Genomic DNA, 25,674 nt, shown 5'->3' with positions numbered 1-25,674 from the left:
CTAGAAAGTTCTATAACCTAAATCAATGATATGACCTTTATAGGATGTATTGATAATAAAGCTATAGGAGTTATCTACCTTATCTAATAACAACATGTATTTAGTGTCATACATAACACACCCCTCCTTAAAGAAAAGAAAGTTTTCTTGAAAAGGAAACTTTCTTGAAATATTAAGTCATATTTAAATTCTTGATAAAGCATCAGCCAGAATATTGTCTTTCCCTTTGATATGTTTGATGTCAAGATTGCACTCTTGCAAAGTCAAACTCCACCTGAGAATTCTTTGATTTTTGTTTTTCATTTTCCCAATGAATGTCAAAGGGTTGTGGTCGGTGAAGACCAACACAGGCACAACTGTAGTGCAGAGATACACATCAAATTGGTTCAAGGCCAAAATCAATGCTAAACATTCTTTCTCAATGGTGGAATAATTTCTCTGGTGTTTGTCAAATTTTTCGAGAAATAACAAATTGGATGGTCAATTTGTTCAGAACCTTCTTGCATCAAAACAGCACCAACACCTACATCGCTGGCGTCAACAAACAGTTTAAACTGTTTATTAAAATCTGGAGCAGTCAGAACTGGTGAGTTTGATAGTATGGCTTTCAATTTCTCAGCTTTTCATTCGTCTGACCACGCAAATTTGACATTTTTCTTTAACAAAGCAGTAAGTGGAGCTGCTATAACAGAGAAATTTTGACAAAATTTTCTGTAGTATCAAGCCATACCAAGAAATCTCATCAGCTCTCTCTTGACTCCAGGAAATGGAAAATCTATAATTGATTCTACTTTAGCCTGAACAGGTTTAACCTGCCCCTGTCCTACTACATGGCCTAAAAATTCAACAGTTGCATGACAAAATTCTCATTTCAATAAGTTTACAGTCAATTTCATGGTAGTGAGTCTTTCGAAGAATTCACGAATCCCGCGTAGATGGTCTCCCCACGTGTCGTGGTAGTTGATGACGTCATCAATGTATCCATCGCAGCCTTCAAGGTTTGATATCACGCTGTTAAGAAGACGTTGAAATGTTGCCGGGGCATTCTTCATACCAAACGGCATAACTTTGTACTGGTACAAACCTTGTGAGGTTACAAATGCCGACACTTCTTTAGCTCTTTCTGTTTATGGCACCTGCCAATATCCTTTCAACAGGTCAAACTTGCTAACATACTTGACTTTGCCAACTTTGTCAATACATGAGTCAATCTTTGGAATTGGATAAGAGTCTGTTTTACTGACAGAGTTTACTTTTCTGAAGTCAGTACAGAACCAGTACGTCTTGTCTGGCTTTGGCACCAGAACACATGGAGAGCTCCATTCACTTTTGCTTGGTTCAATAATATCATTGTCCAACATGTATTGAATTTCTTTCTTTAAGTGTTCTTCTTTCAAAGGATTGTCACGGTAAGGATGTTGCTTGACAGGTGGCGCATCGCCTACATCCACGTCATGATAGATAGCATCTGTTTTGCCTGGTGTATCCGGAAACAAATGTTTATACTCAAGTATCAAATCTTTCAGTTCATTGCGTTCCTTTTCTGATAGATGACATAGTTTCTTGTCCAAGTTCGCGAGCACATCTGAGTTCCGTAACTTAACACCACAGTCTAAACCTACATCTTGTACACCACCATCTAAGTCTAATTTACAAATATCAGCTGTACTTTCACTTTGTGATGGTACACAGGCCAAAGTAGCAATAGGTTGAGAGGTCTTGCTCCCTTCTCTATCTACATATTTCTTAAGCATATTAACATGACGTAATTGAGTTTTCTTGCGCCTCCCTGGAGTTTGTACAATGAAGTTAACATCATCGACCTTTTTCTCAACAATATAAGGTCCAAAATATCTAGCTTGCAAAGGCTGACCCGGAATTGGTATTAGAGCCAAAATTTTGTCACCTGGATCAAAACTTCTTGTACGGGCATCTTTATCATACCATGTTTTCATTTTGGTTTGAGTAACGGCCAAATTTTCTTTTGCCAATTCACATGCCCTTGTCAACCTTTGCTTAAAGTTACACACATACTCTAAGAGATTCACTTTAGAATCTTCGTCCAAAATTTTGTCTTTCAAAATTTTCAAAGGACCACGTACAGTGTGTCCAAACACAAGTTCAAAGGGACTGAAACCAAGAGATTCTTGTACAGATTCTCTAACGCCAAACAACAACATGTGTATGCCTTCGTCCCAATCACTTTTGTTTTCAAAACAATAAGATCTCATCATATTCTTCAATGTCTGATGAAAACGTTCTAAAGCACCCTGAGACTCTGGATGATAAGCACTAGACTTATACTGTTTGATCTGGAGCTGGTACATGACTTGTTGAAAAATACCAGACATGAAATTCGAACCTTGGTCCGATTGGACAGCTTTTGGAAGACCAACCAATGTAAAGAATTTAACCAAAGCCTTGACTATGTAAGGGGCCTTAATATTTCTGAGTGGAATGGCTTCAGGAAAGCGTGTGGAAGCACACATAATAGTTAAAAGATACTCATTCCCAGACTTAGTTTTTGGTAGAGGACCTACACAGTCTATAATGACTCTACTAAATGCTTCCTCAAATGCTGGAGTGGGATGCAAAGGTGCAACAGGGATTTTCTGATTAGGTTTCCCTACCACCTGACAAGTATGACAAGACCTACAAAAATCAGCCACATCCCGTTTCAACTTGGGCCAAAAGAAGTGATCTAAGATCCTGTTATAAGTCTTGGTCACACCTAAATGCCCTGCCATAGGAAGGTCATGAGACAAACTCAGAATATCTTGCCTATACCTCGGTGGGACAACTATTTGATTGACAACCTTCCAGTCTTCTTCGGGAGACACATCAAGGGGGCGCCACTTGCGCATCAACACGCCTGACCTACGGAAGTAACAAACCGGGACTTTCTCCGCCTCCTCCTCTCTCAGAGCCCGATTACACAGTAATGAGATTTCAGGATCTTTTTCCTGTCTACTATAAGCTCCTCTCTAGACAAAAATGATTTACTCATCATGTCAGACAAAGAAGTACCCTTGTTAGGAACAACTCCATCACTATCAAAGTCTACAGGATTGCACAAAAGATCACACTTGCCCCCGATATCCTCTATATCATGAGCCAAGAAAGTGTCACCTAACCCTGGACTATAATGATCCTCAACTACTGCAACATAGAAACCTTCTTACTCATTGAAAGAGTTACAGCACAAGAAGGGAAAATACCAGGAAATTCCTGTTGAATAGTCTCAGCATCACCTGTTTTATCTGGAATACTGGACACTAAGGATCTACCCTAACTTTCTCTCCAGCCAAGTCATTGCCTAAAATGAGCGACACGCCCTCTATGGGAAGTTTCGGTCTAACACCAATGGTGACAGGCCCAGTAACCAAGTCTGACTTTAAATAAACACAATGGAGAGGCACATTAACAAAACCTAACTCTACACCTTGAAGCAAAACACTACTACCAGATGAGGTCTCCTCAGACAAAGGCACTACGCCATCTAATATCAAAGAATGAGAAGCCCCAGTATCTCTCAAAATCTTCACAGGTTTCAAGTTGGTGATATCACTAGTAAGTGAAACAAAACCTTCAGAAATGAAGGGAGAGTACTTCTCCAAGACACTATCAGACTCTGAGCTCTTAATCTCAACAGACACTTTAGAATCTTCCACAATATTATTAGGATTCTGACTAGGCTTTGACATAGCTAACACAGAAGGAACTGACTGTTTACGCCTTTGCTCCTTACGCTGGAGAGAATAACATTCAGACATAATATGTCCTACTTTCTTGCAGTAATTACAAACAGGACCAGAAGGAGACCCCACACCTGCCCTATGATCTGTTTTAGAATCAGTCTTAGTCTTGTCACCTAATTTAGGTTTGTCGTTAGAAGGGCCACTAAAGGTTGGGTTCCTAGGCTGACCAAATTTACTAGTACCTGTGGTACTGTTTTTGTCTTGAGAACTGTTTTTAACAAATGAGCCTTTGTGGGTGAGAGCGTAATTATCAGCCATTGTAGCTGCTTCACTGAGTGTTTCAACTTTTCTCTCATCAAAATGAGTTTTTATGTTTATGTGGACACAACGTTTAAACTCCTCTATCAACAATAATTGCCTCAATTTACCGAAATCCTCATCAATTTCTTTAGAATCACACCACCTATTAAAGGCCCACTACCTTTCCGAAACGGTTTTAAATTTTAAAATGGAATGTAAAACAAGATCGATAATTTTGTAGAGTCGCAAAATTATTAACTTACCGTTAATACTACATTTATCATCACCTTCTGAACGATTTGATTATAATAAATAAAATGTTTATTTTCATAACGCGGGTCGTATTATGTTTCCCGCCGTCGTCCTAAATACCGGGCGGTAGTTGACTATCACTGCGCCAGACGGCAAAACAGCGAATTGACTCTCCACTGTTTTCATATATTACGCAGGAAATCTTGCATATGCTTGGTGTCGTAACATTATTTTAGGTCATCGGTACGCATTTTCTGATGCTATTAATGTTTTATTAAGAAACCTTTATATTTTGCTCCGGAAAGGTAATGGGCCTTTAAATACTTGTTCTTTTTCTCTGGCAAATTCTACATGAGTTTGTTCATCTCTCTTTCTCGAGTTTCGGAATTTCTGGCGGTAAGCCTCAGGAACTAACTCATAAGCTTTCAAAATAGCTTTCTTGACTACTTGGTAATTTGAAATCTCATCTACAGATAAAGAAGAATAAATGTCTCTAGCTTTACCAATCAGGACACTCTGAAGAGCATTGTAGGCTTATCTTCAGGCCATTTCATACTATCAACTATTTTCTCAAAATGCAGAAAATACTTGTCAACTTCTTTCTCTTGAAAAGGAGGAACTAACCTTATGTTTCTACTAACATCAAAACCTCTGTTTCCTTGTAAACCCCTAAAAGTTGGATTACTTGAACTGTCCTGAGAAGCTAGTTCTAATTCTTTCATTCTAAGTTCTGTTTCAGCTTGAATTTTATGCTTCTCTAGCTCTAACATCTGATCTCTTTCTTTTTCTTTTAATTCCTTTTCTATTTCTCTTTCTCTCATTTCTTTCTCTTTGTCTATTTCCATTTGTCTTAGTTTCATTTCATGTTCAAGTTCCATTTGTCTAATTTGAATTTCTGAATTGACTGTTTCCTCTATACTATCTAATGCACTAGAGTCAAATTTGTCATTGTCAACAAAATATCTTATAATTACATTCCTAATTTCAGCTTTCCTAAAATTAGTTTTGATAGTTAGGCCTTAATGTTTACCCAATAACAGTAAATCCTTCTAACTAACTTGCAAAAGAACATCCAGGGATGGCGCTTTAACAAAATGTTCTACCTGCATAGAAGTCATGTTTATCTAGCTGTTGGTTTCAAATGTAAACTCCAAGTTTGTACACAAATTTTGAAAATTTCTTAATTAATTTTTCAAAGTTAGATTTCACAAATTAAATATCGATCTCAGACAAGAGCCCCTAATTCCTGTTACATGAACGAATAACAGAAATGAGAAACTAGCAGCTAAATTCAAAACACAATTTAATTATATATACAATATTATACAGAGATGGTTTACAATATCTAAAGTAATTGGTGGTGGTACAAGAGTAATACGATGATTTAAAGTGTTACTTATCTGTATGCGAATGTCCTGGTATAATCCTTTATCCTTCCAGGTTTCAAATTAACAATAATCACAAATCCACGAGGAAAATGAATGTCCACAGATGATTTGTAAAGTTCCAGGCAATATGAATAAATCCACACAAAGTGTTGTAATAATCCACAGATAAAGTCACAATAGTTCTCCCAATAGAATCTAATATGACACTGTACAATTCTTGATATGTCTCATTACAGGTCTCATTACAGTTCTGATTAGCTTTGGACAGTTGGAGTATATATAGCTAAACCCTAATTCAAGAATATTGGAGAACATTCTACTTCTAGAAATATCTAACAAAAAACAGTAAACAAATAAACACACAGAACTTTCTGGAAATAGATCATTCTAGATCTCTACTTAAAATCAACATGTTTACAAACATATTTGTTTATACATGCTGATATTCTAGAAAGTTCTATAACCTAAATCAACCTTATGATATGACCTTTATAGAATGTATTGAAAATAAAGCTATAGGAGTTATCTCCCTTATCTAATAACAACATGTATTTAGTGTCATACATAACATAGGATATTCACCACACTGTACGTTATCACTGGTACACCCTACTCAGTCATACACATCCTCATTGTAATACTGTAGGATATTCACCACACTGTACGTTATCACTGGTACACCCTCCTCATTCATATACATCCTCATAGCAGGAGATACAACATCGTCCTCCACGCAACGTGTCTGTTGACTTCCATTTGGAATTGAGGAAGTTCTACTTTCATACTTGAAAGTGTCGTTGACGCTAGTTTTCTCATACTCATTGACAGTCTTTCTTAGAGGAGGGGTTTCATCGACAGTCTTAGATAGAGGAGGGGTTTCATCGACAGTCTCAGATAGAGGAGGGGTTTCATCGACACTCTTAGACAGAGGAGGGGCTTCATCGACAGTCTTAGATAGAGGAAGGGTTTCATCGACAGTCTCAGATAGAGGAGGGGTTTCATCGACAGTGTTAATGAAAGAAGGGATTTTGTTGCCACGTTTCTTCATACCAATGCGATTTTCTCTACAAACTCTTACAGTATAAGGTTTCTCTCCTGTATGAGTCCTTCTGAGGTGTTTCTTGAGATCACTTGACTGACGAAAATCCTTGCAACAGACACCACACTTAAAAGGCTTCTCTCCTGTATGCATCAAACGGTGTGTCTGAAGGTGCTGGTTCACCGTAAACTGCTTCCCACAGATATCACATTTATAAGGCTTTTCACCTGTATGTATGCGAAGGTGTGTCTTTAGGTTACCCTTCTCACTGAAACCCTTACCACAGACATCACATTTGTATGGTTTCTCTTCTGTATGTGTTCCGAGGTGTGTCTTTAGATGCCCTTTCTGAATGAACCCCTTCCCACATATATCACATTTGAAAGGCCTCTCTCTTGTATGTGTCCTCTCATGTCCCTGGAAGTTTTGTAAAACATTAAATCCCTTACCACAGACATCACATCTATAACGCGGTTGACCTGTATGTATCCTATGGTGTTGCCGTAGGTTATCTGTCCCACTATAACTATTATCACATTTATAAGTTTCCTCTCCTGCATGTGCCATCAGATGTGTCTTAAGACAATCTGTGCGACTAAATGCCTTGCCACAGACATCACACTTGTACGGTTTTTCTCCTGTATGTATCCTGATGTGTATCTGATAGTGACTTTTGCGACTAAACCTTTTGCCACAGACATCACACTTGTGTGGCTTTTCTCCTGCATGTGTCCTGTTATGTCTCTTAAAGCTACTTTTGAGACTAAATTCTTTACCACAGAGATCGCACTTATAAGGTTTCTCTCCTGTATGTATCAGCTGATGTGTATTTAGACTACTTGTGTACCTAAACCCTTTACCACAGACATCACATTTGTAAGGTCTCTCCCCTGTATGTGTCTTGAGGTGTCTCTGTAGGATACGTGACTCACTAAACCCTTTACTACAGACATCACATTTGTAAGGTCTCTCCCCTGTATGAGTCAGAAGATGTCTTTGTAAGTCACTTAACTGACTAAACCCCTTAACGCAGACATTACATTTATAAGACTTTTCTGCTGCAGGTGTCCTAAGATGATTCTGAATGTTTTGTGCCACCTTAATACCCTTGCCACATACATCGCCCGTGTCCGACTTATCTCTTATATGTATCCTGACATGTCGCTGCAGATGACACGACTGACTAAACTCTTTACTACAGACATCGCACTTGTAAGGTTTCTCCCCTGTATGTATTCTGAGATGTGTCTTTAGATAACAAGAATGACTAAACTCCTTACCACAGATATCGCATGTGGACGGTTTCTCTCCAGTACGTTTTCTGCGGTGTTTACTGTTACGTAAGCTCTTTACCACAGACATTGCACATACAAGGTTTCTCTCTTGTATGTGTCCTGAAACGCGAATGTATATCACTTGTCTGTCTAATCTCCTTATTTATAACTATAGATATCGCATGTGTAAAGTTTCTCTCGAGTATGTGTCCTGCTATGTGTCTGTAGGTTTAGATCATTTCTCTCTCTAAACCCCTTGGTACAGATAACACATTTGTGACTCGTGTCCTGGGGTGTCTATGTATGAACCTGACTCACGTGTCCATTACCACATACATCACGTGTATAAGGATCCCATCCTATGTGTATTGCGGTCTATGTCTAATTAGCTGTTCTGATGTGGAGTTGGAATTTATATCAAGGATCTAACAATATTCAATACATGCAACACATTCTGCCATTTCAAATTGAAGTCAATGGTTTCTATCATGTATTTGAATTATCTTGGTCATGATCCTCCAGAAAAGACAATGTTTTTCCACCACTTACATCATACGTATATAATGATAGTTCACCACTTGTGTCTCTCTTGTTGGCATCGCTGACCTTTGGTTATATTACGTCTGCTTCATGTTTGTATCTCATCATTTTGATCTGAAGTGACAGAAGAAAAATGGTCTTTATAGGTAGTCTGGTATTTTTATGCACAGGTTGCATTGTGTTGAAATTGTTTGGGACCCTAGAAAGGTGGTCTTATTTAGCAGGTACTCATTTTACAGAGGTGGACGCTAAGGCAGGTTTTACTATCGAACACCACTGAGAGATAACTCAGTGGATATTGTATATATGCCTAGGCCTGTACTGCAAACAAAAGGACCATTGGGCCTGTATAGCTCAACTGATTCAGGACAAGAACACTACCTAGCAAGGTTTTGGATTTGATAATCTAAATTAGAACTTAATACCATCAATCCTACAGAGAAGAATTTAAGTACATTTCTCTATTGAGCCCTGCCCCTCAGACCCCTGGGAGACAGAGATGCACCATTTATACAAAATTGGTTCTCTTTCATCCAAGGGAGCTACACACCAGATTAAAACCAAATTCCTTTTTTCCTTCAGAAGACAAATTTTCAAGAATTTGCCACATTTCCCCTATTGAACACCACCCTAAAAATCCTTGAGGCCAGACCCACCGTTTATACAAAATTGGATTTCCATCACCCAAGGAAGCTTCAGAACAATTTCATCTAAATTGGTTCAATCTTTAATGTCTGATTAAGACAACAAACACTCTGGCATTACCTTAGTTTGTCATGCCAGTGATTTAAAAATGCATCAGAGATTCTGATTGGTTAGAAGCCATGTTTGTATGAGGAAGACATCTACCACTTGATCACTGGCGGGTTCAGTTGTTGCACTAATGAGGTTTTGGTTTTCAGCGGTTTCATTAAGCAAGAGGCCTGGAGATCCGATACAGAATTAAACGTATATATCACTCAGGCTCTTGAAGTTAGCCAATAGTTCCAATTAATGTGGCCTAAACCTTTGTTAATATGCGATCCCTGGAAGATCTTCTCGCCCACCAAGGAACTTGAAATTCGAGACGGATCCCATCAGTGCTTTCTGATAAATAGTGGTAACAAACTTCAACTATCCAGATCCAAGATAGCAGTCTGTCCATCTTGTTGAACAATCAGTCCAAAACTGCATTATTCCCTTCAATTTGTACTAGGGTAAGAGGGGAATGTACATATGAAATTTAAGACAGATCACTTCAATACTTTCTGAGGAATAGCTGTAATAAACTTTAACTATCAAAATCCAAGATGGCTGTCAATCAGCCATCATGTTGATGACAGCCATCTTGTTAACCAAATGATCCGAAAATGGAAACATATAATAAGTGAACTTGACTTTTTTTATCTAAGAACAGTATCTGATTCCATCACCAATTTTGATAAATAGTGGTAACAAACTTCAACTATCCAGATCCAAGATAGCAGTCTGTCCATCTTGTTGAACAATCAGTCCAAAACTGCATTATTCCCTTCAATTTGTACTAGGGTAAGAGGGGAATGTACATATGAAATTTAAGACAGATCACTTCAATACTCTCTGAGGAATAGCTGTAATAAACTTTAACTATCAAAATCCAAGATGGCTGTCAATCAGCCATCATGTTGATGACAGCCATATGCATCTTGTTAACCAAATGATCCGAAAATGGAAACATATAATAAGTGAACTTGACTTTTTTATCTAAGAACAGTATCTGATTCCATCACCAATTTTAGACATTTTGACTGTTTTATCCCTAAGATTCCTCAGATTAATAATTTTTATCAAGTTAGAAGATTCCTCAGATTAATAATTTTTATCAAGTTAGAAGATTCCTCAGATTAATAATTTTTATCAAGTTAGACTCAATTCCTAATATCTATATATTGTAATCAAAAATAATACTGAAACATATGTTTTATTAACTGTAGGGATTTTGACCCCATCCTTGGGAGAAAATATGAGCCCCCAGAGATATTATCGTGCAGAACATTTATCGCGAGTTTTGCTTTGCCGACTTTTGACTTATAATAAAACATGGCCATATACGTTTTTCAAGTAAAGGGTACATTATTTAGTTACTTATAACAGTCACATTTCTTTTGAATTCATAAGAATGCTATCATCAAGAAAACTTCCTGCAATAAATCGGACTTTAGCAAGTCTTCATAAGGCTACCGTACATTACACGGCAATATAAGTTCATTTGTCACTTTAAGTTGCTCGTACATAAATAGATCTATATTATCATTATATTTTGTAAGTTTATGTTGATAGATTTGGTACTTTTTCCCTTAAATATACCGCAGTTGTCGATAAACAAAAGACAGAACTCCCAGTGACAGATCAAGGGAGGAGGCACGTACTCAAAACTATTAACTTTTACTGCGCAATAATATCTCAGATATAGTGCGTCAATACAACCAACACAAAAAACTTTATAAGCATTATAAGAACTTTCTTTTGCAGTTACCTTCCTAACATTTGATTACAATAATCGATCATTAGCATGAATTACGTAAAATTTAAATAAACATACACAATCCAAAATCCACCGAAAGTCTGTCGCGGAGGAAGACAGCGAAGAAGGCGTTGTTCGTGATTTTCGGGAGACCAGTGTTCTCGGAGTAATACAAATATTATAGAGTCCCAACTGAACACTTAAAACACTCCATCCATGGTGTATAAGTATGTACAAATTCTATGTCTGTGGTTTTGAATATTGGGGTTTTATTTTTTCATACCATCAAGTATTACGTGAAATGAAAAAAACAACTTTTAATTTTCATCGCGGAGTGGTTTCATTGTTTTGATGTGCACAGGCTCTCCGAGCGTACCTAAGAATGCTGTTTCACAGCATCAAAAATATCAAAAATAATTAATTGATCTACTTTCTGAAAAAAATCCATAATATCCCCTACATGTATATGGAATGAATTACATGTACTGATAACGCATGTAGTAAATGAAGAGAAAGAGTTATAACAAGCTATTGTTCTTGAACGAAATGTTAACACAGGTAATTTAATCTACCAACACGGTTATAAAACGCGATTTGGGTAATCAGGAAATGGTATGAACAAATTTGCTGAAATTCTGCATGCTGATTATTAATCTTGGCGTGATCTATCGATTGACATAATTTTGATCATTACGAAAAATCTTTAAAAGGTCGAAATACAGGTTCATTGTTCTTTCCTGAAGGAAATTGAATATTTACCTCTACTTCCCCTACTGGGCACCACCCTTAATGCCCCGGGGGGTCAGAGCCAAAATTTATACAAACTCTGTTCCCCTTCACCCATGGATGTTTTTGGCCAATTTGGGAATCAATCCTTGATGAATTCTAGGACTAGTAACGATTTATATCTATTTCCCCTATTGGGCCCTGCCCCTCCTGCTCCTTAGGGGGTCAGAGCTAAAATTTATACAAGCTCAGTTCCCCTTCCCCCAAGGATGTTTTTGGCCAAATTTGGTTTCAACCCATATAGAACTCTAGAACCAGTACAGTGGAACCTCCCGAAACCGATCATGGTCGGTAGACATAATTTCGGCCGGTTTAGAGAGGGTTCAGTTTGGAGAAGTGAACCGAATATCGATCATTACGATCCGGATTTAATCGATCGTAAGTCATTTTTTTTACACTAGTGTATCGCATGTATGGCTGGTGTTCGTTAAAACCGACCGATATTGATTGTTAATGTGAATGTTATAAAAAAAGAGAGAATCATACGTTTAAAAAGGAACAGATTACAACAATCTTGACTTTTTTACCGCATATAAACTTAGTTTAGTTAGTTAGTTGCGTGAATGTTCTTGGGGATGTTCTCGTCTGCACTAACCTACACTACGATCGCTTCCGGTTATGTCAAGAATCAAATTGTATCGTCTAATTACACGATGATCAGTCGATGCCGGTCATTATATGACATAGTCATTTTCTAAAACTATACATGGCTTCGGCTTCTTCATACAGATAATTTACGTTATCCGACAACTACATATGTAAATAAAAAATCTGTGTGATTTGAATACGAAACTTATCTTTATTACTAGCTCTGCTTGTTTCCTACAGTAAACAAACCGCGTGCATGTGGTAGACCTTCATTAAATATCTAAACAATAGACATGATTAAATAATTACACCACCATCTCGGGTATAATTACCATGTACCTATAGCCTTCACATCTGTATAAATGCCCTAGGACATGGCATGCGACAACTATGGTACAGGTACGCGTGTCTTTCACGGTCGGTTGATCAGACCTCAATGCAATCTATCGGTGTCGCTCAGGTAAGGCCGGTTTTCGGAAGTGTATTTTAGCTACATTTGACTATTCCGATCTCAAAATCGGTCCAGTATTCGGAATTGGGAGGGATCGGTTTTGGGAAGTTTTATATACTATTAATAAATAGGAATTCATTCCGTACATGACATCCATGTTCGGTTTCTAGGGGTGATCGGTTTTGAGAAGGTTCGGTTTTGGGAAGTTCCACTGTAGTAGCGATTTATAGGATTTACCTCTATTTCCCCTTTAATTCGGCCTCGCCCCTCCTGCCCCCGGGGGTCAGAGCCAAAATTTATACAAACTCTGTTCCCCTTCCCCAAAGGATGTTTCTGGCCAAATTTGGTTAGAATTCATGCAGAACTATATGACTAGTAGCGATTTAAAGTAAATGTTGACAGACGGACAACGGACGGACAAAATAATCAATTGATATACTTTCTGAAAAAAAATTCCAAAATTTGCTCCATAACGAATGAATTACATGTACTGATTGTGCATGTACTAAAACAGTTTTTTCCCCCAGCATGATTTGGGGCCGAATTCCCATGGCAAAGCCTCTAAATTTTTCCCAATTCAAATCTTAAATTTCCCAATATCAAAGTTTCTTGATTACTTTCCAAAAATAATGCATGAACTTAGTTGGCTAAGGCTTATATATTTCTGAATTGGCTTCAGAAAAGTACATAAGCTACACTAGAAATAAAAATCCTATTCGTTATGTTTTTTTCCTGTTTAATAATTTTCCCCAAATCTTAATTTGGTTTTGTCGCATATTTTCCCAAATTCAAATCCATGGGCCCCATTCCCAAAGCAGTGAGGAAAAGCTCTGTAAAAGCAAAAGAAATTATTTTACATACATGTATTTTTGTGTAAATCAGACACATATATTTAAGCATTAAACTATCTTCCTATGGCATCTATGGTCTATATAGATGCCAGAGCTTTGCAGACAATCATCTCATAATGCGCTAGCGAATCTATGGTCTATAGAGATGCCATAGATGCCATAGGAAGATATTTACATTATCAGCTCATTTTAGGGGCTCTGAATTAACATTGTTTAAGCTAGACCATGGTCACATTTTGGGTGTCAGTTATACCGTCATCGATACTCAAGAGGTTCTGATCACTTACGATCTCTACACCCCTGGACTATCAAATAGTAAAACTGGAGGCAACAGAACAGAACAGGTAATTTAGTTGTTTGATGTACATCAAAAGAGCCGCATTACGATACACTGTGGTTGACAACGTGGCTTTGACGTAAGGCGTTGCACTCTCTGTAGTCTTCAAAGTAAATCTTTGCTGGCCTGTGATTGGTCAAATGTTTTACGCTAAACTGCCTTCAATTTCACTATGAGATAGTCCAGGGGTGTAGAGATCATAAGTGATTGGAACCCCTGGAGTATCGAGGATGTACCGTCATATAGTTTACTTTGCTTTGGTTAGTTTATATAGTAGAAGTGACAAGGGAATGTAAATATACAAGATTAAACATCAGTTATTGTTCAAATGTGGTCTGTCGGCGGTGGGGAATCTTAACACCAGACCGACGTTGATGCTGGACGGACACCGCACCATTACATAAGCTCACTTGCCCTTCTGGCAGGTAAGGTAAAAACAAATAGTTCTTTTCTACAAATAAATATGCACCAGGTGAAGACTTTCTATACAATCCTGTCCATTCATGCCCAGGGCCAATCAATAAATTTGTCAGATTGTCATATCCCTTCTGTACATAATTACTTTGACCTATTCCATCTTTGCATATTACAGAGTTAGGTCCCTTTCGGGTAGGTATCGGTTGTTACGTCATTATTTTGTTAGCGCAACTTACGTCGTTTTCTCCGAAAAGTATGACGTTACGCTTGCAAACACATTACGTCACAAACAATACCTACCACAAGGGCAGATAACTCTGTAATATGCAAATACTGAATGTAGGTCTATTGACGCAAACGATTTTTGAGAACGTTTGTCAAACAAAATAATCGATGATTTCTGGAGATAGGGTGGATCTATATCGAGAAATCACGGTAACGTCATGTAACCCAATTGGCACGCTACCCAAAATGGCACACTTTTTGATAATAATGCTTCCGTTTTAATTCCCTTTGGAAATTTTCTTTTAGCTGTTGCTATAATTATTCCCTGATCATCATGAAATATTTTAATGGTGATATTTCCATATGACCATAGCTAGGAGGAATTTAGTACAGAGATAAACTTGAGAAAATACCTGAAATCAAGTGTTTACGGTAAATATTGCACCGTGCGATGACTCTAGTTTCCTCTTTTCGCTCAAAAGTCTGCTCTAAAAAGTGGGGAAATGGTATAAACTATGTCTAGAATACAAATTTAATCAATTTAGTTGTCAGTTATTTAATAGTTTAATAGTTCAAAGCTGTTTTATCCTCCATAAATGTCGATTTTCTAGAATGGAAATTTTCATCTGCGATAATGTGCGCATGCGAAATGAAACAAAGGTGCGCTCGAATAGCACTTTTAAATCCAAGAGTTACTTCCCTTATGCCATTTATATGTTAATTTAACAGTACGACACACACAAAGCTTAAAAAGGCAAAATATGCATGAATATTGTCGTTAAAATCATGTAAGAAAGGCAAGTGATAACGATAAAGAATGAAAATTTACCTGCCTATTGACAACATTGATTTTGACGTCAATCTTTCTAAAAATACATATGGAGAAAATTGTTCAATGGCATTAATTGTTGATATTTGTATTGTAGTTTCAATAAAAATCGATTTATATTTGAAATATCGCGATATTTTTCAATGCTCACTGTTTTTACCTGGGTGTGCCAATCTGGGTACCCGCACCTGGTTGATAACAGGTGCGCTCCAGACCTGTATCCAAGAATGCTAATTTATGGAAACACGTGCAGGAAGAATTCCAAACATAGACCAACAGACAGATGATAGGCTCTATTTGTGAGATTGGCACAAAAATTGGAATTATATTGCTATCTGACAAATAGATGCTTAAAAATGAGAAAAACGTGTGCCAATCTGGGTTACATGACGTTAGGCCTAACTGGTAACTGGCATGGTAGGAGCTACAGTGTTCCTTTATGACAACAGACCGCAACTGATCTCGACGTCGGCCCAGCAATGCAGCATATTTTGGCGTTTTTTAGATAGTACCTACTGTTACGGTTAGAAGCATAGATATTAAACTCGTCTGACAATATATGTCAAAATTATATATTGACATATATTGTCAGACGAGTTTAATACCTATGGTTAACGTTAGAAGTAGGTCTAAGCCTTAGAACTTCACTGTTTACTGTTCACCATAATCTTACCTGGCTGATGTTTCAAATCGGTGGGTGTCTTAATAATGCTGATAATCAGGTGTTATGTACTGTCGGCCTAGCATAGCAAGCCTTGCTCCTCAATCGGAACGCCTTGTAAGGTGAATAAAATGGATTTTTCTTCCAGTAGGTTCGGCGCTGGGTAACGATAGTTTCGTATTTTTTCGTCATTATTGCGCATGTAAATTGAAAGTTGTACGGTAGGCCTATTTTACCGCGCCAAACTTCAAACTTTGCGAGGCTCGTAGACTAACCTACATTTAATATCATTCTACCAACATACAGATTGTTCTGATGATTGTGGTAAAGTATTGTTATCACATGATTCCTATTTGTTTGAAAGACATTATAATTATATTTATCAAATATTGTGCGTGACGTTGTTCTCCTGATGTAGGCCTAACGTGCACGTTACTGGCCCAAGTCATTATATTGGTTGCATTGTATTTGACTGTAGACTATATTTATTGATTTATTATTTGTGTATGATTTCAGTTGAGTATGCTCAGAGATTTGCAGATTGATCACTGTTACGTGTATGTATAAAGAAATGCAACTTTCTGTACAAGGATTTATAAGTGAGATTATACATGTAAGTGAGAAGGATTCGTGTTCTGTCTCTTTACATTACTAAACACCACGCGAGACGCCTATGAACCGGGAATATAAACCGTTTTTTCTCAACAAATTACTTGTCTTATCGAGTCAGACGAAATCACCAATGTAAAGTTTATTAGATTTCACAACGTCACTTGTTTCTGTACAAAAATGTATATAGTGTAATTACTATTGGAACAACGGAAGAATGCACAAATGATTACAAATAAATAAGTTTTTTTATGTAAAAACAAGGATCACTATGCTTATTACGTTGACATAACGTTCGTTAATATCTATTTTGCAAGTCTACTTAGCAATTTAAATCAACTTAGAATTCTTCATTGTCTTCAGACAACTAGCTTATCAATCAAAGTTCTTATTAAAATTTTACTTCAAACGAATACAGATGCCCATACACAAACAGTGACAATTTAAGAGGCACATACATGGTTGAAACAATGTGGATGCAAATCTTATTACCTGCCGAACACATGTACATCTCCCCAGCAAATTATGAATGTTACGCATTAATCTTTTCTCTAGCAACTTCGTTGTATTCAGAGAGCAAAGTTACTTACTTTGTATCGAACATGTTATCTGCATTAAGTTGGATCATTACAAGTGAAATATAATTTCTCGGCAATTTAATTCACACTCTAGATACTTGTACCACGGTTATTGTCCGTTGCAATGAGGAATTACCATTTATCTAGTAGCATGTCGTGATTTAATACTAATTTAAAGTTTAATAAAAAAAAAGAATCAGTGGGAAATTATACACTTTAACATAAAGAGACATTTTTAGTGATCGAAGTACATGTACAACTTTTAGCGTATGTATTAATTAATTCTCATTGGCACTATTTGCGATACAGGTAAACAATAAGAACTTATAGATTCTGTTTATAAACGTAATAAGTACAGTATAGGTTCTATTAATTCTAAAATGAACATGAAAATTTATTTGGTAATTTTTATACGCGCCTGAATCTACATCGTTAAATAGACTACTAAAGTTAAACTTTTATTATCAATCCAGGTCGATATAAAGTACAAGTCACATGTATATAAATATGCCTGCCTATATTATTAGGCTTTTTCTTTCTTTCTTTTTTTTCTTCTTAAGACTACATATTAGACCAAAAAATTAATAGCCTAATAATATAGGCAGGTTTAGCGGACTAAGCGCCCCTTATAACATTCAACCGGTATATTGAAAATAATAACAAGGAAAAAAAGAGCATTTATGCATTTATTTGAGAGCTTGAATTATTTTGATTAAAACACAAATATATGACGCATGTACAGTAAAGTTTATTGGTAAGCGTAATATACGTCAGATGTATACTTTGAAAGAGCGCTTACTTCCGTTGTATCACCGCTATCCGCATACGTTATAGTGATAAAATTACCGATACAAACAAACAAATTAAAGTACATGACTTCTTATACAATAGGATTATAAACGGAAATATAAAATTGGAAAAATATACAGATGAAAATATATATTAAGTACTGTAAAGATAAGCTGAATCCGATAAACAAAACGTTTCGCTATGCCTGGTACAGGCTGCATGTGCGCACGATAAATTAGGATTTATCGCTAAATGAATATTTTGACAGCCTTTATACATATCTCTGAGCTTGATTTAATGCACTCAACAACCAAATACAAGCAAAAACAATTTGATTTTAGTGAACACAGCATTTCAACTGAGCTCACTTTCTTATTTGAGTATAGGTAAAGGCCAACTTTTTGTCCGGTGGAACTCTTTTGTGTTTCAAGGGAGATCACTCTAATCGCGAACCTATTGGAAACCGGCAAATGGTTTATTAGTTAAATACTCCATAATCAGCTGACAACGAATGTACATAATGTATACCTCACTAGTGAACATCATTGCACTTCATAGCGTACAGGAACTTTCCATTTCATGTATAAAATGACTCAAAAAGATTATTTCTTTGAGACAAAGATTAGATTTTGATCATTCAATGATTTCGAAACTTTTTGTTTCGTTAACATACTCTGACTTATATTTCATCTTAAACTTATCATTTTGCAATCTTTTTGTCCTGATAACACTATGGACATTGATTGAATACCACTGACAAAGGTAACACAACAGACATTTGTCCATGGTGTTAGCCGATTTAAGTTTTGTATGACACTTGATCATTACAATGACATTCATAATCATTAGTTTTAGATTGGACTATGTAGAATAAATTATAAGCAGAAATACTATGATATTGAGAATTTTCAAATACATTTATGTTACAAAATTAGTAAAAAAAAACAGCGTTTCTTTGTCCTTGTCTGTGGTGTTACTATGTTGGTCCAGAAGTTTTACCAAGACTAAATGTAGTAGTACTGTTGCCAGTTGTATTTGTGATTCATTATTTTGAAATTTATTTCACCTATTGATATACACTGTGCTGGTATATATACATCAAATACAAGAGGCTCATGGGCCTTAAGGGTCACCTGAGTACAGATATAGAATGAAACAAAGACATATAAACACTATATACTGGCCCTTGGCGTAGGTCAGTGATTTTATAAATTTGACTTTTTAATGTAGGAAGAGTGTTCATTGGACAGTTAAAGTATCAATTGAAACTTTTCTATTTTAAAGTACTTATACATCTGGTAGATAGCAATAACAATAATTGTTAAGGTTCCCATATTACTTGAACTTGCGAGTCTTTTACATGTGAATCACAACATGATCATGCATCTCAAAACATGTTTACCGTAGCAGATCAGTGTAATTTGCAGGTTTTCGGCCTCATTGGAAGTCAGGAAACTTATGGAGAGGCATTGATGGGCTCCGTGATTGCGGTGACTGATGGGGTTTTTTTAACCCCTCCCTACACCGACTAGAAATTGAGTTCCGGCTGCGCGCGTGTACCACGAGTACAGAAAGGTTGAACATATGGCTGACCTTTTTCATCCACAACTTACATTTTGGTTAATTAATAAGCGCCCCCTTTGTAACAGTTATGTAAGCGCTAGTAATTAGCAACACAAACTTCGTTACAAAGTGTATTAAAAGTTTCTTTGCTCCATAGTCAGTTTAAGCCTCAAACATAAACTTTTTCCATTCAGACATTTTCAAAAGGATGGTACATATATAGAGAAGACAGCAATTTGGAACTTTTCTGAGAATGAACCATATCTACATATATATAGCAAAATAATTTATTAGCAAATACATGTATGGAATATATAAATGGTAAAAAGGATTTAAAAGTTTATGAATATTCACAAGACATTAGTATTTTAATGAAAAAATGTCGAAAGATTGGAGACACAATAATTAATGTAAGCATCAAAGAAGTGCACAAGATATATGTCATGATGAAATTTTAAAACAAGTATACATGGGACGGGTCAATTAAATACCAAAGTGCTACATAAACACAAAACTGCTCTGCAATAATGACTTGATTTAAGAAAAATAATTATTGTGTGTATTTTTGGCAAGAAAATTGGTATTAATGCAACAATGATAATTTTCTTTTCCTAGGTGACTGCGTCTACAACTTCAAACGATCGACCGGTGAGATCAGGAACCAGGATGATTACCTGAGTGATTTTGGATGAGTGAGGAGACGGGTGTTGGGTGATGGAAATTGTTTGTTGTTTTGTGGAAGGATGAAGAGATTGAAGACTCTCATGCAGAGCTTCGTTCAATTGCTACACAGTTCATGATTGATAATTTAGATATGTTTCAAGGTTTTTTATTCATCCGGATGATGCAACATCTGACCCTCGCCAGCATTAGCTGCAATATTGTAGCTCAAAAGACTATTTGACAGAAAACAGTGTCGTCTTTAGAGCTACAATTGGCGCCCATTACTGCTAATGGAGCAAAGAAATGATTATGCAAACCATTATAAAACGTTTGTTTGCATTTTCATCGTACTTGTTTGATATCGCTTACCTACTAGGCACATAAAATATAAAGTTTTCATCGAGGCATTATTTTTTTTACATAATATATATGAAGGTCTTTCTGAAGGGAATTTATACAAGTCCACAAATTGTGAATTTGACGTCTTGTGAGCGGTACGGTAGATATTAAGAATGGTAGTTGTGTTTGTTTTGGACAAAATGATATGTAAATGCATGTATACGTATAAAACGATTGGAAACCTACAAAAAAGTATAGAAAACTATGCCCGAGTGATTTTCGGAGGCAGTGCTCCACTACGACACATAGGGACCAATTCGTACCCGGCCGAAAGTATAGTAGGCCGGGTACGTATATTCGTTCTACGCCAGAATATGCTTAATGAAATCAACCGTCTATCGATGAATGGAGTGTACGCTGGTCAGGAGAGTGTTGTTGTGTTAGCTTTAACACTAGGCGTCAATATAGCTGTTATTTATGGTGGCACAACAGCAGATCCAAGGGGTTTTCAATTCAGCATACCGGTAATGCAAATCAGCCATCAAAGAACTTGAATTTACGTCTAGTTTTTACAAATGTTGGCGGTGGTTATTATGATGCAGTAGTTGAAAGAAATGATGACACAAATCAGAATAATGAAGTAGAAACAGATAATCTCTTGGCTAATGAGCATTCTGCAAATTTTGAGTGGAAAGAAACCGAATTTTCCAGCTTTTGTTCATCGCTCCATGAATCAAAACAATCTGACTCTAAGCAAACAACTTGCAAAGACTGCCATTCAGTTTTAAGTTCCACAGCAACTTTAAAACAGCACATTGAACAATTCCATTCAGATAAAAGATCCATTCTAAAGCCAATCTAAAATTCAGTAAAATTTGCATGGTTCCTTCCTGTACGGAACATTTTCACACTGTAAAACATCTCATGTCCCATTTAACATCTGCTCATTCTACAAATCTGAAAACAACAAAATTACACTTTGAAACTTTTGAAGACTTTAAATGTTGGAAATGCAAACAAGAATGCAAAGACAATGTGTTTTTCAGAAAAGAACGTGCAGAAAACAACGGAAATCGTCAAATGCATATCTATTCGTTTGTAACAGAAATGGAAAAATAGATATAATGTTAAAGGAAATAATAAACGCGGAACTAATAAGAAATGAGCATGTAAACTTTATATTCTCTACCCATCAAGGATGTACTTTCTTGAAAATAAGGCTACAGGTAATGTAAAGGTGACATACATCTCAACTCATAGCCATTCTGTAGATTTTGATCAAACCAAATATTAACCTATGCCTGAAAATGTCAGGAATGAAATTTCTAGAAAATTGTCTGTGGGTATTCCAGTTGATAAAATTTTGGATGACATTCAATGTGACATCGGTAATTTAGATGATCGTGCTTCCAAGGATATAAAGTATTATCAATTAGTAAATAGAAAAAAATAGCATGGCTATGAAAACTAAACTTGCAACTTCCATTTGCCTTTGGGTGAATATAAACGACATCCTAATGATGCAACTTCCATTTGCCTTTGGGTTAACGAGTTAGAATCGAACAAAAACACCAATCCAGTTATTTGCTTTAAACAAGCTGGTAAATTTGAACCTACCTTAACAGCTTTAACAAAAGATGGCTTTATGTTGGTTTTCATGACAAAGGAACAAATTGATATATATGAAAAATTTGGTAGTAGATTGCTGTGTATGGACTCAACACACAAAACAAACATATATAACTTTAAACTAATCACCTTATTGGTTGTGGATGATTACCATAAAGGGTATCCAGTGGCTTTTTGTATTTCAGGCCGTGAAGATACATCAACTTTGCAACTTTGTAATTAGCAACACAAACTTCGTTACAAAGTGTATTAAAAGTTTCTTTGCTCCATAGTCAGTTTAAGCCTCAAACATAAACGTTTTGCTATTCAGTCATTTTCAAAAGGATGGTACATATATAGAGAAGACAGCAATTTGGAACTTTTCTGAGAATGAACCATATCTACATATATATAGCAAAAATAATTACATACCAAATACATGTATGGAATATATAAATGGTAAAAAGGATTTAATAATTAATGTAAGCATCAAAGAAGTGCACAAGATATATGTCATGATGAAATTTTAAAACAAGTATGCATGGGACAGGTCAATTAAATACCAAAGTGCTACATAAACTCAAAACTGCTCTGCAATAATGACTTGATTTAAGAAAAATAATTATTGTGTGTATTTTTGGCAAGAAAATTGGTATTAATGCAACAATGATAATTTTCTTTTCCTAGGTGACTGCGTCTACAACTTCAAACGATCGACCGGTGAGATCAGGAACCAGGATGATTACCTGAGTGATTTTGGATGAGTGAGGAGACGGGTGTTGGGTGATGGAAATTGTTTGTTGTTTTGTGGAAGGATGAAGAGATTGAAGACTCTCATGCAGAGCTTCGTTCAATTGCTACACAGTTCATGATTGATACACTTAGATTATGTTTCTCAAGATTTTTTATTCTTCTGGTATGATGTCAACATCTTGACCATCAGCCAGCATTAGCGGATGCTTAATGAAATTCAACAGTCTATGAATGGAGGTGTAAGCTGGTCAGGAGAGTGTTGTTCGCGTAAGCTTTAGCACATTAGGAAGGTCAATATAGCTGTACTATCGGTGGCACTAAACTGCAGATCCAAGGGGTGTTGTTTCCAACTTGAGGCATTACCGGTAATGCAAATCAGCCATCAAAGGAACTTGAATTTACGTCTAGTTTTTATCCAAATGTTGGCGGTCGGTTATTATGATGCGCAGTAGTTGATAAGAAATGAGTGAAACAGAAATCAGAATAGTGAAAGTAGATAACAGATAATCTCCCCCCGTTGGCCTAAAGTGCTCATTCTGCAAATTTTGAGTGGAAAGAAAACCGAATTTTCCAGCTTTTGTTCATCGCTCCATGAATCAAAACAATCTGACTCTAAGCAAACAACTTGCAAAGACTGCCATTCAGTTTTAAGTTCCACAGCAACTTTAAAACAGCACATTGAACAATTCCATTCAGATAAAAGATCCATTCTAAAGCCAATCTAAAATTCAGTAAAATTTGCATGGTTCCTTCCTGTACGGAACATTTTCACACTGTAAAACATCTCATGTCCCATTTAACATCTGCTCATTCTACAAATCTGAAAACAACAAAATTACACTTTGAAACTTTTGAAGACTTTAAATGTTGGAAATGCAAACAAGAATGCAAAGACAATGTGTTTTTCAGAAAAAGAACGTGCAGAAAAAACAACGGAAATCGTCAAATGCATATCTATTCGTTTGTAACAGAAATGGAAAAATAGATATAATGTTAAAGGAAATAATAAACGCGGAACTAATAAGAAATGAGCATGTAAACTTTATATTCTCTACCCATCAAGGATGTACTTTCTTGAAAATAAGGCTACAGGTAATGTAAAGGTGACATACATCTCAACTCATAGCCATTCTGTAGATTTTGATCAAACCAAATATTAACCTATGCCTGAAAATGTCAGGAATGAAATTTCTAGAAAATTGTCTGGGTATTCCAGTTGATAAAATTTTGGATGACATTCAATGTGACATCGGTAATTTAGATGATCGTGCTTCCAAGGATATAAAGTATTATCAATTAGTAAATAGAAAAAAATATCATGGTTATGAAAACATAAACTTGATGAATGCGAATATAAAACGATATCCTGATGATGCAACTTCCATTTGCCTTTGGGTTAACGAGTTAGAATCGAACAAAAACACACCAATCCAGTTATTTGCTTTAAACAAGCTGGTAAATTTGAACCCACCTTAACAGCTTTAACAAAAGATGACTTTATGTTGGTTTTCATGACAAAGGAACAAATTGATATATATGAAAAATTTGGTAGTAGATTGCTGTGTATGGACTCAACACACAAAACAAACATATATAACTTTAAAACTAATCACCTTATTGGTTGTGGATGATTACCATAAAGGGTATCCAGTGGCTTTTTGTATTTCAGGCCGTGAAGATACATCAACTTTGCAACTTTGTAATTAGCAACACAAACTTCGTTACAAAGTGTATTAAAAGTTTCTTTGCCTCCATAGTCAGTTTAAGCCTCAAACATAAACTTTTTCCATTCAGACATTTTCAAAAGGATGGTACATATATAGAGAAGACAGCAATTTGGAACTTTTCTGAGAATGAACCATATCTACATATATATAGCAAAAATAATTACATACCAAATACATGTATGGAATATATCACAATGGTATTTTAAAAAAAATTCGGATTTAATAATTAATGTAAGCATCAAAGAAGTGCACAAGATATATGTCATGATGAAATTTTAAAACAAGTATGCATGGGACAGGTCAATTAAATACCAAAGTGCTACATAAACTCAAAACTGCTCTGCAATAATGACTTGATTTAAGAAAAATAATTATTGTGTGTATTTTTGGCAAGAAAATTGGTATTAATGCAACAATGATAATTTTCTTTTCCTAGGTGACTGCGTCTACAACTTCAAACGATCGACCGGTGAGATCAGGAACCAGGATGATTACCTGAGTGATTTTGGATGAGTGAGGAGACGGGTGTTGGGTGATGGAAATTGTTTGTTGTTTTGTGGAAGGATGAAGAGATTGAAGACTCTCATGCAGAGCTTCGTTCAATTGCTACACAGTTCATGATTGATAATTTAGATATGTTTCAAGATTTTGTATTCATCCGGATGATGCAACATCTGACCCTCGCCAGCATTAGCTGCAATATTGTAGCTCAAAAGACTATTTGACAGAAAACAGTGTCGTCTTTAGAGCTACAATTGGCGCCCATTACTGCTAATGGAGCAAAGAAATGATTATGCAAACCATTATAAAACGTTTGTTTGCATTTTCATCGTACTTGTTTGATATCGCTTACCTACTAGGCACATAAAATATAAAGTTTTCATCGAGGCATTATTTTTTTTACATAATATATATGAAGTTCTTTCT

The 25,674-nt window shown here is 36.1% G+C and overlaps 1 protein-coding gene across 1 annotated transcript in view; it reads right to left on the bottom strand.

Moving 5' to 3' along the window:
• Positions 1-16,291, bottom strand: part of LOC138305716 (zinc finger protein 208-like) — a 35,272-nt gene extending 18,981 nt beyond the window's left edge. The window contains exons 1-4 of the mRNA XM_069245996.1: positions 16,131-16,291; positions 6,255-8,605; positions 4,542-4,784; positions 3,610-3,749 (exon numbers count right to left, since the gene is read on the bottom strand). Coding sequence (XP_069102097.1) covers positions 3,610-3,749; positions 4,542-4,784; positions 6,255-8,039 — 2,168 coding nt within the window. The 5' untranslated portion in view covers positions 8,040-8,605; positions 16,131-16,291. The remainder of the gene's footprint in view (positions 1-3,609; positions 3,750-4,541; positions 4,785-6,254; positions 8,606-16,130) is intronic.
• Positions 16,292-25,674: the final 9,383 nt, after the last annotated feature.

The sequence above is a fragment of the Argopecten irradians genome, chromosome 13, assembly GCF_041381155.1.
Source record: "Argopecten irradians isolate NY chromosome 13, Ai_NY, whole genome shotgun sequence".
Taxonomy (NCBI): domain Eukaryota; kingdom Metazoa; phylum Mollusca; class Bivalvia; order Pectinida; family Pectinidae; genus Argopecten; species Argopecten irradians.
The sequence above is the reverse complement of the archived record's forward strand: the minus strand, read 5'-3'. Positions and strand labels throughout refer to the sequence as shown.